Source organism: Molossus molossus, unplaced genomic scaffold (assembly GCF_014108415.1).
Source record: "Molossus molossus isolate mMolMol1 unplaced genomic scaffold, mMolMol1.p scaffold_m16_p_21, whole genome shotgun sequence".
Lineage (NCBI taxonomy): Eukaryota > Metazoa > Chordata > Mammalia > Chiroptera > Molossidae > Molossus > Molossus molossus.
The window spans coordinates 42,848,869-42,866,088 of record NW_023425357.1 but is presented as its reverse complement, the minus strand read 5'-3'; the positions used below and the strand labels follow the sequence as shown (position 1 = coordinate 42,866,088).

At 44.8% G+C, this 17,220-nt stretch overlaps 1 protein-coding gene across 3 annotated transcripts; it reads left to right on the top strand.

Annotated features, from left to right (window-relative positions):
* Window positions 1-4,140: 4,140 nt before the first annotated feature.
* HERPUD1 (homocysteine inducible ER protein with ubiquitin like domain 1) lies at window positions 4,141-16,913 on the top strand. Of its 3 annotated transcripts, none has more exons than XM_036275226.1 (8): window positions 4,144-4,379; window positions 7,710-7,787; window positions 7,879-7,950; window positions 9,641-9,771; window positions 12,530-12,652; window positions 13,183-13,533; window positions 13,888-13,993; window positions 16,153-16,913. In XM_036275226.1, the coding sequence occupies exons 1-8, from the start codon at window positions 4,239-4,241 to the stop codon at window positions 16,315-16,317; spliced, it is 1,167 nt and encodes a 388-aa protein (XP_036131119.1). In that variant the 5' UTR covers window positions 4,144-4,238; the 3' UTR covers window positions 16,318-16,913. The 3 variants fall into 3 exon arrangements, with proteins under 3 accessions (XP_036131120.1, XP_036131119.1, XP_036131118.1); XM_036275225.1 differs by having other exon boundaries at window positions 4,145-4,379; window positions 7,876-7,950; XM_036275227.1 differs by lacking the exon at window positions 16,153-16,913 and having other exon boundaries at window positions 4,141-4,379; window positions 7,876-7,950; window positions 13,183-13,376; window positions 13,888-13,967.
* Window positions 16,914-17,220: the final 307 nt, after the last annotated feature.

Genomic DNA, 17,220 nt, shown 5'->3' with positions numbered 1-17,220 from the left:
CACAGTATTAGCTGTTATCTCTATTCACAAATTGATCTTTGTTACCAAGCCCCTTTCCCGCCTGCTTTATTTTCACAATGTCTTTTCTCCATTTATTTACCTTTTCCTTTTTTGGGCTATCCTAGTACTGATTTACATTTCCTCTTGGAGTCGGGTTTCCCAGCCCCAAGTCTCTCCCACTCAAACCCAGGCTCCACAATGATGTGGGATCCATACTGATACTGAGCGCTTCCTATCTACTGCTCAGAAACTGCCCGTTGCCCACAAATAAGGTCCAAACTCTCATGGGTAACCAGGCAAGGTCTTTCCTGAGCTGGTCCCAAGAATTCTTCTCATTATTTTTATTTAAAAATAAACCCTGTACTTACACTTGACCAGTGGTTTCCAAACCTGGCCTTTGAACCCATACCCACCTGTTGGGACCCAGACACCCATTCTATTTTTTTACATGTTTAGTTGAGGTGTAATGTATATGCAGTGAAATGTATAAATCTTAAGTGTCCAGCCTATCCGTTTTGACAAATGCCTATGCCTGTGTAACCCATACCCTATCAAGACAGAATGTTTTACCAACCCAGAAATATCCTTCATGCCCAGTGGTGTGTTGGTAAAAGTCAGGGGTGGGGGGGTATAAGGCTCTGTTTTATGGTGCTTGCTCATTTCTGTAGTGTAAATATCCCACCATGGCCAACATCGAGCTACCAATGCTGCTACTGAAAGCAGTGTTGGGAAGAGAAGCTCTATGAACCAGTTCAGATCAACTTTAGCATCTGTTTGCTGTCACCATAGATCCGTTTTGATTATTCAAGAGTGTCATATGAATAGAATCATATAACATGTATACTTTCTGTCTAGTTCTTTTGCTCAGCATGGTTTTGAGATTCATTCATGATGCTGTGCATGTTGGTAGCTTATTCCTTTTTTACTGCTGAGTAGTATTCCATCCTGTGGATATACCATAGTTTGCTTATCCAGCCTCCTGGTGATTGACACCCAGACTGTTCCTGGTGTTTGATACTACGTTGAATAAGCTTGCCATCAGCATTCTTGTGCAAGCCTTTACTTTCTTTTGGGTAAATCCCTATAGGTGTAATGGTTGTTGTAGGGTAGATGTGTCTTTAACTTTATGAGAAACTTCCAGATGACTTCCACAGGGGTGTCCCACTTTACCAGCCATCTAGAAGAGTTCAGATGGCTTTGTATCTTCACCAATACTTGGTGTCGCAGGAATTCACTTTTAAAAAGAGTTCCTGCCCTGGCCAGTTTGGCTCAGCGGTTAGAGCGTCGGCCTGCGGTCTGGAGAGACCCGGGTTCGGTTCCCGCTAAGGGCACGTACTTCGGTTGCAGTTTGTCCCCGGCCCTGGTTGGTCGTGCTGCCACTCGATGTGTCCCTTCACGTCGATGTTTCTCTCTCTCTCTCCCTTCCTCTCTCTCCCTCCTAATCTATCTGTACAAAAAATGGAAAAATATCCTCGGGTGAGGATAAAAAAAAATAAAAAGAGTTCCTTAGCCCAGCTGGTGTGGTCCAGACTGTAGATTGAGCAACATCCCACGGACTAAGAGGTCCTGGTTCGATTCCCGGTCGGGGCACATGACCAGGTTGTGGGCCAAATCCCTGGTGAGGGGTGTACAGGAGGCGGCAATCGATGTTCTCTCATCAATGTTTCTCTCTCCCCCTCTCCCTTCCTTTCTCTCTAAAATCAATTTAAAAAAGAAAAAGAAAAAAAAAGTGATTCTGCTTCACAGCCAGGTTCAGGAAGCACTGGGCTGGACTCGCAGTTCCCTAAATATTAATGGTTGACATTTCTTGAGCATTACCTGAGTATGGGGATCTGTCCCAAGACCTTTAACAACATTACATTATTTAAGCCTCATAGCAACACTATGAAATCAACACTATTATTCTTCTTTCTATTTTAAAGATGAGGAAACTAGGTACAGAGAGGTTGAGTAACTTGCTTATGGTCATAAGTGGCAAAAGTTGGGTTTGAGAACGGGCAATGTAGGTCCATGACTTTACCACTGAGCTATACTTGCCCATACAAGTTCCGTACACAGGTACCGTATGGAGCTTAACCATAATTGCTGCCATTATTATTTTTATTCATATTCACCCTTCCTTCAAAGTTCAACTTAAATTCTACCTCTTCTGTCAAGTTTCTTCTAGCTCTCCTCTTCTTCTCCACCTCTGTGTACTCTCTGGATGTAATCAGAAGTCCTTCAAAAATGTCGGAGACTTTTGGGTTATCTTTTATTTCTGTATTTTTGTACAGTCTTATCACCCCGTTATTTTTGTAAGGTCACTTGTGTTTATCCTTCTATTCCTGGCACGTTTGTTGACTTGAATTTAATGTTTTTCTAAAGGTGCTATAGGCAAAATCACCCAAGACTTTTAAAGGGGGCTAGCTCACTGGGACATAACCCAAGAGAGAATCACAGACATTTTCCCTAGGGGGAAAACCACCCTTCTTCACACTCTTACTGCCAAGTGAAATGGTGTGCCACCTAAGGGGCCCTGATGCTTGTCACTGCAGGCTAGAGGACACCATGCTATGTGGCATACTTAATTTCCCTGTGAAGCCATTATCTCCTGCCTGGCTGCCCCCTCTTAAGGCCTCTGCTTGTTTTATCTGGCCTGACCCCACTGGTCAGTGTCTAGCTAGTTGCAAGACTAACAGATCATAATCAGTCATTTTCTTCCATTCTGACATATGAAAAGCTAACCCATAATTTGTGTAACCCAGTGAAAAGTGAAAACAGAGGTCTTTTTGTTCAAAATTTATTCAGAATTTTCAGATGTTAACAGCAGAGCATTAAACCAATGGTGGGAGCCGTACAGTGACACCAGCCCTGATGATAAGAGCGCTTTCCTCAGAGGACTAAAATCAATCCCAGAAAGCTGAGCACAGGGGCAAATTATCTCCAAAAGCCTCCACCTTAATATAAAGACAGCTGTGGTTGTGCTTTGAGGAGTCCAGAAAAAAGGAAATTACTTTGTTATTCCAAGGGCTCGTTTATCGGGTATGTTATCCCAGATGCAAAAAGACAACAGACAGGCTCGGTTAAGGTGAAGATTGACCTTTGATAGGGAAAAAATACTGCCCTTGGACATGACTTTTGCCATAACCTGCTTTTGGTTAAAAGGTTTTCATTTCAGATGGTCCAATGTGGTTCCTTTTGGTCTGAGTTTGTAAGGCCGCCATGCAGACCCCCGAGCTTGTCAGGTATAGTACCTGGCCCCTTTTCGTCCGTGTGACACACCGGGAACAACAGAATCCCAACAGGACTGGAGCAAGGATGGGGCCAGCACAATGTCAGTTCTATTTTTCAAAGTCTTTTCCTACAGAGCGGCCTTTGTGGTCACATTTCAGAAAACTTGAGAACCCTGCTCTCCTTGTCTCGGCCCCAATTTAAAGGAAGCACCTGTGAGCAGCCTATGACGTGGGGCCTTTTCCATCGTCCCATGTGTACGCAGGGCTGTGGCCTGCTTGCCATTCTAAGACCAATGCCCCACACTGGAGGGTTAACGTTCAGGGCTGAGGCCACAGAAAACTGGCAAAATTGGGTCAATGCCTCCATGCCGGGTCCTAGGAAGAACGACCCTGCTTCTTCCCAGTCCTTCTAATGCGCATGGGAGCTCGCAAACGGGGTGGGGTGGGGGGGCTCCCCATAGGGTCAGGCTGTGGGGCCTGCCGTGCCTCCGGGGGACGAGAAAGGGGACGGGGCCTGGATGCCCGGGTTAAAAAGGGCGGGGTGCCGCTTTGTGAGGAAACAATTTGCAAAAGCTGCCAAACCGGGAGCCGGCCGGGATGGCCGTCCCTACGGCGCCTTGGGCACCCGGAGGTGGCGAGCAGTCCGGCTTCCTCGGGACAGAGGCGCCCAGCGAGCGCAGCACCCAGACATGGCCACCGAACCCGGGCTCCGGGGCCGCAGCCGCGACGCTGGGTGACACAGCCCCGGCGGGTTGCGTCAGCCGCGCCCACGTGCTAAGCCCGCCCCCCTGCCACGGGCCCGGCCTCCGATTGGGCCACGTCGGGGCCGTGGCCTCGGCCTCAGCCAACGGGCGGCAGCCACACAGGGTCCAGTCTGCAGAGCCGGGGCGCAGGCGCCTTATAAAAGAGCCGGAGGCGGGGGCGCGCGCCCCTGAGAAACGAACTGTCGTTGCGAAACTTGGCTGGGCGGCTGCGACGCCGCCTGCCTGGCACCTCGGAGCGCGCCGAGCCCGCAGCACAGCAGACATGGAGGTCGAGCCCGAGCCCGTCACGCTGCTGGTGAAGAGTCCCAACCAGCGCCACCGCGACTTGGAGCTGAGCGGCGACCGCAGTTGGAGCGTTGGCCGCCTCAAGGCCCACCTGAGCCTCGTCTACCCCGAGCGCCCGGTGAGCTAGGCCCCCGACTCCCGCCGCCAGCGCTCCCCTGGCCCCGGCGGCCACCCCCCGCCCGCCTCGCGTCCCCCTAGGAATGCCGCGTCCGCCGTCTCTTTCCCTACAGCGTCTCCCTTCGCCGGCCTTCCCCGATCTGGGGTCCTCAGCAGGTCACCTCCCCCAGGGCTGCGGTCTCCCTCTCCCTGCCCTGCCTCCGAAGGCGTCCCCTCTCCTGGCCCCGTGGCTGTCCCTTCCTGGACCTAGGCCGCCATCGCCCTCCTTCCTGACGGGTCGCCTTCCCCAGTCCCCTCTCCTCGCGAGTCCCCCAATCCCCACGGCAGTCACCCTGCCCCACCTCCCCGGACCCCTGCCCCCTGCCCCCTAGATCTGGCTGCTAGCCTTAGCCAAGCTGCTGAAACAGCAGCTTGACCTTGGGTGTGTCAGTTCACCCTTCAAGCCTCAGTTTCCCTCAAAACGACAGGGAGACTGAGTGTTCCTCATTAAGATTATATCCAGTGGATAGAAATAAGAAAACATGAATGCTGCAAAAAGAGTTTTCTGAATGCAGCTAGCATTTCATTGGCGGGGAGAGGGCAGGTGCCAGCCCCAGGCCGCTGGCTGGCGGAGGGAAACATGGTGCTCACCCAGGCGGTGTGTGCTTTAAGGTCCCACACCCAGGAGCAAGACGTGGTTACTCTTCCCCTCCCTGTCCGCCTTCCGCCACGGCCCCTCCCTGCCACGCTTGACTCCGCCAGCCTTTGCTTAGTCCCAGCAGGGAGGAGCCCGGGCACTTTCTGGAAAGAGTGACTTAGAAGGGACACAGGCGGAAGGAGCCTCCTTAAATCTGGGTTTTGGGACTTTGGTTCCTCAATTAAGGAGACTTCCTTGCTTTGTTTTGGTTGACACATCTGTCAATATCACCCTTATCACCGCCCTCCCTCCCTCCCTCCCACGTGATAGACTGTGAGCTGGACCTTCCTGTATTTACTTTCCTCTCTAACATTATGTAAGTGTCAGCAGTGTTCTCTACTGCCCACAAGTGTAATTCTCCATCAGACAGGAGAGGGCACCAGGGTGGGAGAAGACTGTGAAATTGTTCTGACTTCTCTGAAGAGTTGCAGTGTGTGGGAGCTCATGAGTTAGGTTTTTGTTGTTATTGTTTTTTATCCTCACCCGAGGACATTTTTGCATAGAGCAAGACGGGGAGAGAGAGAGAAAAACATCAATCTGAGAGAGACACATTGACTTGTTGCCACCCACAGGGCCCCAACCAGGGCTGGGGACAAACTGAAACTGAGGTACATGTGTGCCCTTAGCAGGAACCGAACCCGGGTCTCTCTGGACCAGGGGGCCGATGCTCTAACCGCTGAGCCAAACCAGCCAGTGTGGTTAGGTTGTTTTCGTTCCATATTTGTTCATCTGATGTAGAAGTGAGTTTTCCTTCTGAGTTGTTCTTTAGAAATTTGCTTGTTTACTTATTTGCATTCACCTTGGGGCTCTTGCAAGCTGCTTCCAAGAGGAGGTTGCTCTGTTGCTGTGACAATGGCTATTAGGTACACAAATTGGTGAAGCAGGTGTAGTCTCTAGTTGTATCATTTGGTAAAAGGCAGTGTTTTGGAGGAGAGCTTTCCTAAGGGCTTCCCTTGGTGAGGGCCAGCACTCCTATTAAGTCTGAAGACCCAAAGGTTGTAAATAAAGGGTCTCCCAGATATGTAAATTTGGTTTAAAAATTATGGCAGGAGAGTACTGATTTGCTTTTTAATATGTAAAGCCTTACTTTATAATAGTAATTGGCTTAACATATTAATTTTTTATCTAGTCATCCTCCTGGGTAAAAACACAGAGCATCAATTTAGACCTTTAATGGGGAAATAATTTAAATGATGGTTAGCTGTGGTTTGCAAACCTTTTCCATTGTGGAACTTTTTCATATAATGCAGGACCCACCTCTACAATACCATTTACAAAATCATGTACATAGCATTTACTAATTAAGTCAATCAGTGAGAACGGTGGTGAACACAGCATCCTATGTAGTTTGGTAGTTTGTTTTTGTTGCATAGTTGTAAAAATCTGGATTGATGAAGTTATTGTTTTGTTTTAAACTGCTTGCTTCATCATCCCAGGCTTCTTGGCAGAAGGAGCTTTATTCCAAGTTTTGCGTAATTGATTATTCTGGCAAGAGTAGGTTAACAAGTTGGTGGTGATCTCCAGTGGACTGACTTTAGCATTTGAGGCCATTATTTTTAAGTACAGTTCTTAAAGGAATTAAAAATAGATTTCAAAAGTGGGATTTGTATAAAAGTGTGCAGAGTCCCTGTGGTTTAGTGATTAGAGGGGTTGGAATCTTGACTCTAGCAGTGTGACCTTGGGCAAGTCAATTTCAGACTTTCTCCCTTAAAACAGGGATACTAAATCTCACAGGGGTTTTGTGGAAATGTTACCTACACTTTATCTCCTCTATGACTGCATTTGTATGTCAGGAAATGTCTGTTCGAGGGCTTAAGTTTAGAATTGCTTCATGTTATTTTGGGACAATGTTAGGTGGTTTTGGTGGAGGCTGACTTTCGGAGTACTTTGAGTTTTCTTTGAACCTAAACACAAGTTTTGTTTTGTTTTGTTATTTTCTTTTATCCTCACCTGAGGACATTTTTGCATTTATCCTCAGACCAGCAGGGAGAGAGGGAGGAAGAGAGAGAGAGAACATTGATGTGAGAGAGACACCTGGGCTGGGGACAAACTGCAACTAAGGTACATGCCCTTAGCGGGAACTGAACCCGGGCCTCTCTGGTCCGCAGGCTGACACTCTAACTGCTGAGCCAAACTAGCCAGGGCTTTTTTTTTTTTTTTTTAATAATATTTTTTAGAGAGAGAGAGGAAGGGAGAGAGAGAGAGAAAAAAAACATCCATGTGAAAGGGAAGCATTCATTGGCTGCCTCCTGCAAGCCCCCTACTGGGGATCAAGCCGACAACCTGGGCATGTGTCCTGACTGGGAATGGAACCGGGACCTCTCAGTCCATGGGACAATGCTCAATCTACTGAGCCACATCGGCTGAACCTAAACACATGTTTTGAAGTTAGTTGCTATAGGAACCCCAAATCAAATTTGTGTTTTGGTGTCAAAGTAATTTCCTTGAGAAGTAAGTAGGTTGCTGTAAGTTATATGTTAGAGACCAATTTAAACTTAAAGCATTTTCTAAATAATGGGGCCTTTGAAGAAATGTTTTCCTGTGTTGCTGGAGAAAAAACACATATTTAAATTAATTGTATAAAACAGTGTCTGCTGTGGTTAGGAACTTGTGGGATTAAATGCTGACTCTGCTACTCTTTCTTTCCATGATAAGCGTCCAGAGGATCAGAGGTTAATTTATTCTGGGAAGCTGTTGTTGGATAACCAGTGTCTCAGGGACTTGCTTCCAAAGGTACATTATTTACATATTAACTTTGGAATGTTTTTAAGTTCTTGCCAGGCTGAGTTCATGTGCTAAAGTGCCTCTGTATTACTTTTAGCAGGATTCCCGTCATGTTCTGCATCTGGTGTGCAATGTGAAGAGTCCTTCCAAAATGCCAGAAACTAGCACAAAGGTATGTTTGCTTTGTCCTGAGTGGAATAACCTGTGTGCATTCAAACTCTCAAGGGAGGAAGAAAGGAAGTTGGGTAAAACTCTTAAGAGAGGTTTTATGGCCTTTTTATCATCATATTTTGTTTCTTCTCCAATGAGAATTAGGAATTAGAAACTGTTATACAAGTGGGAGTTTACTATAACAGTGGCAGACAGTTCCATTATTGTTGTAGTAGAAAAGTGGAGTTCCAATCACCCTGTCTTCTGGGATGTGATTTGACCTACAGTGACTGTGTGTCAAGATCACTGAACTAACAAGGCACTCTAAAGTGGGTTATCATTGACTTGGGCCCATGAGTTTTTTCTAAGAAACTTGATTTTTATAAAAAGTAAAAAAATGAATATATTATCTTTGGAATTTTTTTTTAGTGTTTTTATTGACTTTTAGAGAGAGAGGAAGGGAGAGAGAGATAGCAACATCAATGAGAGCAGTACATCAATTATCTGCCTCTTGAATGTCCCCTGCTGGGGATTTGGCTCACAACCTAGGCATATGCGCTGACTGGGAATCGAACCAGCGACCTCTTGGTGCATGGGTCAACACTCAACCACTGAGCCACACCAGTTGGGCTCTTTGGAAGTTTTTATTGTGATTATTTAGTTAGTAAGTTGAATAGGAAAAAGCCAATCTCTATCAAGTGATCTTTAGAGACGTGTTTGACAGTCAAACTGATTTATTTTTCATTTCATAGTGTTAATTGAAATATGCAGTATTAATAAATGTGGCAACACACTTTAAATTGGTATTTGTATTTACCGAAACAGCTGAGCATAGCGTAGGAAATTCTCCCCTTTAGATTGCTTGCTGGGTTGTATTTATAAATCCTGTATGTCAATTTTAACTTCTTAATTCTGTAAATGTGGCCATCAGAGATACAGAGCATTATCAGGAAACTTTCTCACCAGTGATACTTTTCATTGGAAGATTTTAATGAAACTATAGCATAGTTACTCTAGAAAAAATACGGATGAAATATATATATATTCAATATATATAAAAATATATATATTGAAGTCCTGGCCAGTGTGGCTCAGTGGTTGAGTGTTGTCACATGAACCAGGAGGTTGCCAGTTTGACTCCTGGTAAGGGCACATGCCAGAGTTGTGGGCTTGATCCCCAGAAGGCAGCCAATTGATGTTTTTATCTCTCTCTCTAAATCAATTTTTAAAAATACTTAAAAAAATAAATATATGGCCCTGGCTGGTTTGGCTCAGTGGTTAGAGTGTCGGCCTGCGGTCCCGAGAGACCCGGGTTCGATTCCCGCTAAGGGCACGTACCTCGGTTGCAGTTTGTCCCGGCCCTGGTTGGTCGTGCGGGTGGCAGCCACTCGATGTGTCCCTTTCACATTGATGTTTCTCTCTCTCTCTCCCTCTCTCTCCCTCCCACTCTATCTGAAAAAAAAAATGGAAAAATGTCCTCAGGAGAGGATTAAAAAAAATAAAATAAAAATAAAAAATAAAATAAATAAATAAATATATGTTGAAATTATGTTGAATTTCAGAATATGTTTTACATAACGTATCTATTTAATTTTGTCAAATTCAGAGCTCGGGGTGGGGGACATAAACCATTCACAGCAAAAATCATTCTTTTAGTTTAATTTCAGCCAGTTGCATCAGGCCCTTTGTTCTCATGTTCCTATTGCACTTAGGTTGCTGAATCCACAGAGCAGCCCGCTGGTCCCAATCAGGGGCAGTATCCTGGGGATTCCTCAAGTGATGGTTTAAGGCCAAGGGAGGCTCTTCGGAACCTTTCTCCCTCTGGATGGGAGAACATCTCAAGGTGAGTGTTACAATAAAGAACCAGGTTGATGCAACACGAACGCACGTCATCCCATGGACTGAGAGGTCCCGGTTCGATTCCCGGTCAGGGTACATACTCGAGTTTTGGCTCTATCCCCAGTGAGGGGCATGTAGGAGGCAGCCGTCTCACCATTGTTCATATATCTTTCTCCCCTCTTCTCTCTAAAAAATCAATAGATCATATTAAAAAGAGAAGAAGGTGTGCTTATACTGTTTAGTCACAGAACTTTAAAATGTGCAAAGTGTTGCTTTATAAGGGTCTCACTTAAAAGATCTTTCACATATTTAACTTTTCTCACTACACAGCCTTTTAGGACCATATAAAAAAAAAGTGGAGCCCTCGCCAGTTTGGCTCAGTGGTTAGAGTGTCGGCCCGTGGACCAAAGAGACCTGGGTTCAGTTCTCGCAAAGGGCACGTATCTTGGTTGCAGTTTGTCCCTGGTTGGAGTTGTATCAGTGGCAACCAGTAGATGTGTCTCTCTCACATCATTGTCTCTCTTTCTCTTTCTGCCTCTCTCCTTCTCGCTCTATGTGAAGATAAATGCAAAAATGTCCTCGGGTGAGGATAAAAAAAAAAAAGTGAAGACATGCATTTCCCCTCCTGCATGGGTGTGCTTTGCATGTGCTGACCTCACGGTAGGATATTAGTGCTGCTGCAGAGACAGCAGCTGTTGTAAGCCCTGCACAGCTGCTTTGCTGAGTGGCTTCTCGTTACATTGGGTGACAGAAGGTGAAGAGACTGTTTTAAGACATGCTCCGCCAAAGGCTGTGTTGCTGGTGCCAGGAAAAAGGGCCATTTTCTGTTGAGCGATTAGAGCCTTTTCCTTTAGAGCAAAAACCAGAAGTGACTGATGTTCTTTTAATACGTGATGGTTGATAAAGGTGAGTGTTTGAGGAATGAGGAGTTTTTTGGTGTTTTATAATTAATGGAAATCTCAAATATACACAAAAGTGGAAGGAACTGTGTAATGGATCCCCCTATAACCATCACCTAGGCCCAATGATGATCCAAGTGTTGCCATACTCACTTCATCTATTTCTCATTCCCCTTTATTTTTTTCCCTTGAAGATTTTAAAGTAATTCCCAAACATGTCATTTCACCCCTACACACTCAGCGTGTAACTGGAAACACCTTTATCTTGCAGTGCTGTCATCATCAGCTAACAAAAGCACTTCACTATCCTCTTCATTTCTATGCACTATAATTTTTTATTTTAATTTTTATTTATTAAAATTTTTTTTTTAATTTATTGATTTTAGAGAGAGAGAAAGGGAGAGAGAAAGATAGAAACATCAATGAGAGAGAACATCGACTGGCCACCTCCTGCATGCCCCCACGGGGGATTGGGTCTACAACCTGGGCATATGCCCTGACCTGGAGTCAAACTGGTGACCTCTTGGTGCATGGGTCAAGCTCCATCACTGAGCCACACCAGCCAGACCATGCACTATAATTTTTTAAATGATCAAAAACAGCATCACACCAAGACATACTTGTATTGGAATACTATTTTGGAAATACTCTGGGTATGAAATTTGGTTAAAAGACTGTCAGCATGTAAGTCAAATTCAATATTGGATAGGAACATTTAAAACAGCTTCCTTTATTTTGGTCGTACAACTTGAGAATTGAGGTTCATATCTGACTATTATGAATATCACTGTAATAAAATGATGAAAATTCAACAACCACTTATTGAGTATACAGTGCATATAAATTTGTTTAAGGAAATGAGTTGACCATTGGAGATGACCGAGTAACCAACTCCTGATCTTCCTGAAATTCTGTTTGTTTTTGTTTAGTGGAGTTCACTGTGTGCAACTCACAAAGCCACTGTCCTCCGCAGTTTAAGGCTGTGTTGCATGATATAAAAATGAGTTTGGCCTGTCCGGTGTGGCTCAGTGGATTGAGTGTTGTCCCATGAACTGACAGGTTCTGGTTCAATTCCTGATCAGGGTACACGCGAGCTCCATCCCTGGTGGTGGGTGTGTAGGAGGCAGCTGATCCATGAATCTCTCTCACATCAATGTTTCTATCTCTTCCTTCTTCTCTCTCTAAAAAAAGAAAAATGAGTTTGGTGTCAAACAAACAGCTCTCAAATTCAGCCCTGCTACTTGCCAGCGCAGTGACACTGTGCAAATAAATCTCTTGTCTTCCCTGAGCTGCACTCTTGCCTCCCCCTGTAAAATGGGGGAGAGCTCCCTCCCCACAGGGTTGTTGGGGATCCAGTAAGATAACAACCCAGCAGCCTGTACAGGACACAGGTGATCAGGGAGCAAGCATGGAGGATGCCACATACACACATCACTGCCCCCTTTGGAGATTCAGACCTTGAAGTGAGAAGTGGGTATTGGGAGGAGGGGCGAATTTCCTTCAGGAAAGGCTTTGGGAGGACTGTGGCTTTTTAGAGCTGCTTCCTAAAGGATGAACAGTGGGTTTACCTGCAGTGAGATTCGGCAAGTCATAAGTCAGGGTGGGAATCCACTTATTTGTACAGCTTAGTGATGGCATGAGAACCCAGTGCTGGGCACGGGCTTGTGTATCGAGGGGCCTGGACCATGGTAGGAGGGCTTCGGCAGCCAGCACGTCCTGTGCTCGAGGTGCACAGTCACCTACGAGTGACCATCTAGCACCCATTCTTCAGTTTCTTTGAATTCCTGATTGTCATTTAAACTCAGTTTTCACTTATTTGTACTAAACCAACTCAAAATGTGCATTTAAAATCATCTTTCCTAGGCCTGAAGCTGCCCAGCCAGTGTTCCAAGGCCTCGGGCCTGGTTTCTCGGGCTATACAACCTATGGGTGGCTGCAGCTCTCCTGGTTCCAGCAGATCTACGCACGGCAGTACTACATGCAGTAGTGAGTCTTTCCCTGATGTGTGGGCCCCCAGGAACAGAGGATAGTCCCGTCCCTGTTACCTGCCAGTTAGGGATGTTGATCCGTTTCTGAAGAGTCTTGCTCTTTGGTTCTGTGGGTGGCATATAGGGTAAGGGATAACTGCTAGCTAATTTGTGTATTGAAGCAGGAGTGCTGATGTCTGATAACATGGTTTGATGAGTTCACTTAGAATGTTACTTCCTTTTCAAATGTGGTATCTTCAAAGTTTTGTGAAAATTTTAATTTGCTACGGCACCATATCTTATATTGGCCTGGATGTTTCATTCCAGATGAAATTTATCTTGTGGCTTCTCCTAGGAGCAGAAAAGGCATGTATAGGTATGACTGTTGGTAACGAAGTTCTTCACTTAATTAAAGAAAAAGTTAAGTTTGTATGTACCTATTTATAGTTCTTCACAGTAAAAGATCCCCGCATAAATGAGGTAATGAGAACCATAGTCTTCATGGTGCTTTGCTCTCAACAGTATCTGCCTCTGTCATTTCTATTTTAGTTTAGCGGCCACTGCTGCATCAGGGACTTTTGTTCCCTCACCAAGTGCACAAGAGATACCCGTGGTCTCCGCACCTGCTCCAGCCCCTATTCACAACCAGTTTCCAGCTGAAAACCAGCCGGCCAATCAGAATGCTGCTCCTCAAGTGGTGGTTAATCCTGGGGCCAATCAAAACTTACGGATGAATGCACAAGGTGGCCCTATTGTCGAAGAAGATGATGAGATAAATCGTGATTGGTTGGACTGGACCTATTCAGCCGCTACGTTTTCCGTTTTTCTCAGTATCCTCTACTTCTACTCCTCCCTGAGCAGATTCCTCATGGTCATGGGGGCCACCGTGGTCATGTACCTGTAAGCAGATGATTCATATTCCTTTTTTCCCCTTACAACAAATCACACTTTATGGTGACTCCAGCACTTTTTGAGCATGTACTGTGTGGCAGGTGCTGTTTATGTTGCTAGGTGTACAGTGGTGAAGAAACATGGCCTCGCCCTTAAGAACCTGACAGGCCAGTGGGAAAGTCTGGGAGATGGTGTGATAGAATGTCTCAGCAGATGGGCCTTGCTGTGAGCTTCTAGTGGGATGCTGCCCTGATTATAGGAGGGGAGTGAGGGGGACCTTTTCTGTTGAGAAGACCCTTAAATTCTTGAGTAAATCTCACTGTGATGTTAACTAAGATGGACTTTTATGTGCTTTCTTTGAAGGCATCACGTTGGGTGGTTTCCATTTAGACAGAGACCGGTTCAGAACTTCCCGAATGACGGTCCTCATCAGGAAGCTGTAAATCAGGACCCCAACAATAACTTACAGGTAAGGAGCTTCCGGTGGAGCCTGCCAGCTCTGTGAGATGCCAGTCTCTCAAACCCTTCACCCGCAAAGATCCAGTGTCGTGGCTTACCATTTTATCAGGCTAATCTCTCAGTTTCTTTCCTGTTTATTCTTAGAATAGTAGCTATTTTTATTTTTTATTTATTTTATTATTATTATTTTTTTTAGAGAGAGAAACATTGATGTGAAAGGGACACATCGACTGGTTGCCTCCCACACGACCCCAACTGGGGGTGGGGAAAAACTGCAACCGGCTATTTTTATTTTTTTAATCCTCACCTGAGGATATTTTTCTATTTATCTTCAGCTGGAGTGGGAGGGGGAGAGAGAGAGAGAAAGAGAAACGTCTTGACATGAGAGGGACATATCGACTGGTTGCCTCCTGCATGATTCGGACCAGGGCTGGGGATGAACTGCAACCGAGGTACATGCCCTTGATCGGAATCAAACCCGTGACTCATTGGTTCGTGGGCCAGTGATCTACCACTGAGTCAAACCCAGCCAGGGCAGAACAGTAGCTTTTTTTTTCATCCTCACCAGAGGACATTTGTGCATTTATCTTCAGATAGAGCAGGAGGGAGAGAGGGAAGAAGAGAGAGAGAGAAACATCTCACATCGACTGGTTGCCACCCACACAACCCCAACTGGGGCTGGGAACAAATTGCAACCAATGTACATGCCCTTAGTGGGAACCGAACCCAGGTCTCTCTAGTCCTCTGGCTGATGCTCTAACCTCTGAGCCAAGCCGGCCAGGGCAGTAGCTATTTTTAAAACTTTAAATGTGTGATAGCATTTATCAGGTATTTTTGTCATATGACAGTTTGCATTTTGGCATATTTAAATAATTTGTTTTTTTTTTTTTTTTTTTTTTTTCTTTTTTTTTTTTTATCCTCACCAGAGGACATTTTTCCATTTTTTGTTCAGGTAGAGTGGGAGGGAGAGAGAGGAACAGAGAGAGAGAGAGAGAGAAACATCGATGCGAAAGGAACACATCGAGTGGCTGCCACCCGCACGACCAACCAGGGCCGGGGACAAACTGCAACCGAGGTACGCGCCCTTAGCGGGAACCGAACCCGGGTCTCTCAGGACCACAGGTCGACACTCTAACCGCTGAGCCAAACCGGCCAGGGCTAAATAATTTGTTTTTAAGCTCACTATTTTGATTCCTGGCCGGTGTGCTCAGTGGATTGAGCATCAGCTCATGGACAGAGGTCTTGGTTCGTTTCCCGGTCAAGGCACATGCCTGGGTTGTGGGCTCGATCCCCAGTAGTGGATGTGCAGGAGGCAGCCGGTTTATGTTTCTCTCTCACATCGATGTTTCTATCTCTCCCTTCCTCTCTCTCTAAAAAAATCAATAAAAAACATATTTTTTAAAAAAGAGAGAATAAGCATGTTTCATAGAATAGATTTCTTGAAGTAACACACAGAAATAGAATTTATTTATTTTGAATTATTTCTCTTTTTAATAATTTATTTTTAATTATAATTGGCATATAGTATTATATCAGTTTCAGGTGTACAACATAGTGATTCAACATTTATATACCTTGCAAAATGATCACCACAATAAGTCTAGTAACCATCTGTCACCATAATTATGATGTTATTGACTCTATTTCCTGTGCTGTACATTACATCTCTATAACTTATTTTTTTCACCTGTCTTTTTTAGAAAATTTATTTATCTTTATTGTTGAGTGTATCACAGATGTTCCCTACTTTTCCCCCATTACCCCAGAAATAGAATTTTTATAAGGCAGTTTAATGTATCATCTTAAATGATATTTTTTTATAATATAAATTGACAACCTAGTATCTATTTTTAGAACCCTGGGTTTCCATTTTAATATTTTTTAACTCACAACATCGCCAAAATGAGAATTTCCATATTTAACAAGGAGGTTAACTTAATTATTTGTTAATAATTGTTGAGGATCTAGTTGCTACATTTGTTTTGATACTTGCTGCTGCGAAAATTCAAAACGATGAGAAGGCCTCCGCTGTGCTGTGGAGGCCTGAGAAGGCTCCAGCAGGACCTCATTCCCGGGGGGCTGCCTGCGGGATTGCCTCTGCCATTGCCCAACATTATTTGAGTTTATCGTGGTCCTAACTGTTTTCTCACTATGTTTCATAACCTGTAGGAAGGCCCTGATCCTGAAATCGAAGACCCCAACCACCTCCCTCCAGACAGGGACGTACTGGATGGTGAGCAGACCAGCCCTTCATTTATGAGCACAGCTTGGCTGGTCTTCAAGACTTTCTTTGCCTCTCTTCTTCCAGAAGGCCCCCCAGCCATAGCAAACTGATGCTCTTTGCTCTCTGGCTGCTGGTGGCTTTGACAGGCGTGGACTGGATCATTTGACTCCAGCTAGATTTCCTCACCTGGACATGGCAAGGGGACAGAATTAGTAAAAGAACCAACAAGGAGGATGATATGCTTTTGTGATCAAGCAAAAGCAGAAAGACGTGAAGTCATGATACAAATTGATGAACAAAAAATGTCCAAGGCTTCTCATGTCTTTATTCTGAAGAGCTTTAATATTTACTGTATGTAGTTTAGTAGGCATTGTAAATAGAAGGCATTAGTATCGCATGTTTATGCCTGAGGAACTTTTCCAGATGTGTGTGTCTGCATGTGTGTTTGTACATAGATGCCATAGAGGCAGAAATGGTTCTGCTGGTATGATTTGATTCCTGTTGGAATGTTTAAATTACACTAAGTGTACTACTTTATATAATCAATGAAATTGCTAGACATGTTTTAGCAGGATTTTTCTAGGAAGACTTCTGTATAATTGCTTTTTAAAATGCATTGCTTTACTTTAAACCAAGGGCAACTTGCAGAGGTGAAAACCTTTGCTGGGTTTTCTGTTCAATAAAGTTTTACTATGAATGATCCTGACAGAGACTCTTAGCTGTTTACTCGGTGTCCATGGCCACTGGATGGTCAACAATTGAGGTGTTGGTTTTTAAGTAACCTGAATGTCTGAGGACCTGCTGAGAAGGGGCACAGCCAAAGCGAATCGACAAACTATTTTTTAAAAAAAGAAAGGAGGAAGCTCAAGATCTTTTGGGAACCTCAAGAAGAGAGGACCTCAACTGGTTGCAGGCAACATCTGATGGCAAGTGCTTGCCTTGGCTTCTCTGGTCTTGAGAGGACTTTTTAAGTCTAATCCGAAGATTCCTTATTAAAAATTCCAGCAAAGCAG

Bases quoted from the DNA above. Each gene is read 5' to 3' on its own strand.
- HERPUD1 (XM_036275225.1), top strand. From the start codon at position 4,239: ATGGAGGTCGAGCCCGAGCCCGTCACGCTGCTGGTGAAGAGTCCCAAC. The intron at 4,380-7,709 runs GTGAGCTAGGCC...TTCCATGATAAG, and splicing joins TCGTCTACCCCGAGCGCCCG to CGTCCAGAGGATCAGAGGTT. The intron at 7,951-9,640 runs GTATGTTTGCTT...TATTGCACTTAG, and splicing joins TGCCAGAAACTAGCACAAAG to GTTGCTGAATCCACAGAGCA.